The sequence below is a fragment of the Austrofundulus limnaeus genome, unplaced genomic scaffold, assembly GCF_001266775.1.
Source record: "Austrofundulus limnaeus strain Quisiro unplaced genomic scaffold, Austrofundulus_limnaeus-1.0 Scaffold1541, whole genome shotgun sequence".
Taxonomy (NCBI): domain Eukaryota; kingdom Metazoa; phylum Chordata; class Actinopteri; order Cyprinodontiformes; family Rivulidae; genus Austrofundulus; species Austrofundulus limnaeus.
This window is the reverse complement of record NW_013953943.1, coordinates 49,797-51,144: the sequence shown is the minus strand read 5'-3', so window position 1 is coordinate 51,144 and position 1,348 is coordinate 49,797. Positions and strand designations below refer to the sequence as shown.

The 1,348-nt window shown below is 33.7% G+C and overlaps 1 protein-coding gene across 1 annotated transcript in view; it reads left to right on the top strand.

Annotated features, from left to right (window-relative positions):
- The window catches only part of LOC106535718 (heart- and neural crest derivatives-expressed protein 1), a 2,548-nt gene extending 2,303 nt beyond the window's left edge, over positions 1 to 245 (top strand). Inside the window, exon 2 of the mRNA XM_014032787.1 lies at positions 15 to 245. Coding sequence (XP_013888241.1) covers positions 15 to 110 — 96 coding nt within the window. The 3' untranslated portion in view covers positions 111 to 245. The remainder of the gene's footprint in view (positions 1 to 14) is intronic.
- Positions 246 to 1,348: the final 1,103 nt, after the last annotated feature.

The window sequence follows — 1,348 nt, the reverse complement described above, 5'->3', positions numbered from 1 at the left end:
CCCTCCCCCCACAGACCGACGGCCTGCAGGACTCTTTAGGACCAGAGAAGAAGGTGAAAGGCCGGACCGGCTGGCCGCAGCAGGTCTGGGCTCTGGAGCTGAACCAGTGACCTCCACCAGGACGCAAAGACCCCCCAAAGACCTCCTGATGGACTCTGGATCTAAAACCCCTGATGAGAAACACGCCGCTGTGCGCGCGCACTGATGCGCGGGAATAAAGGACAGGAGGGACAGAGACACGGAGACTCTGGTGTTTGTGGTATTTCTTCTTCTTCTTCTTCTTCTTCTGTTTGTCCTCGCGCGCAGAGCTGCAGTCCAGATGTGGCCATGCCCACAAACATGCCTTTTGACAAAAAAAAAAAAAAAAACGGCGCTTTTTTTCTGGATAAAAACTAAACACGAAGAAAATAAAAACAAGTTAAAAAAATCTGCAGAATAAAAAAACAGCGCGCGCTCAACAAACCTTTAAAATAAAACAAACTTTCAGAATTTTTCTATAAACAGTTCGGATCTTCTGACACAATTTGGGCGTTTTTCCCTTTTTTAGATCAAAGTTTTTTTTATTAACTAATTTCTGTCCAATCAGAAGTAAGTTTAAATCTTTATAAACTTTATTTTATTTCGTTTTTACATAAATTTGATCAAAAACTCTCATCAGTTGTAAATTAAAAGCAGAAATCGCGTCACGTTTTGTTTGTTTCAAACATAAAAAACTTCCCAAATTAAAAAATAAATAAATAAACTGAATTTGAGTTCAGACCCGCAGTCATGTTGCTTCAGTTCAAATAATAAAAAATAAAATAAAATTAATCTGGCCATTAGAAAAATTAAACATTTATATTTTTATTTTTGAAACAGTTTTCCCAGAATCCTCAGCTCTCCTGACTTTTCTTCTTCTTCTCAAATATTTGTTGAATTTCTTAAATCTACCTCAAAACTTTAAAGTCACTGAAGGTCGGAGAAAAATCAGATAAAAACAGCTTTTCACTCCGACAGGAAAAAAACAACGCTAAAATTCAAACAAATAATAATAATAATAATAATAATAATAATAATAATAATAATGAAAAAGTATGAAATGTTTATTGTTGTTGATGAAATGTGTTTAGATGTGAAGTTTTATTTGTTCCAGAAATAAACGGATTATTTTAAAACTTTCATGTTTTGATTTTTTTTCTTTCTGAGGTTTGTTTTAAACACAAAGTTTTATTCTTGTTCAAAAAGAGTTCCAGGTTAATTTTGTTTTTTAAAACAAACAGCAAAATGTGTCAAATTAAAGCTGCAGAAACCAAAAGTTTTTTTTTAGTTCTTCCTAATATTTAAAGATTTATTTTATGAAACAGTTTCT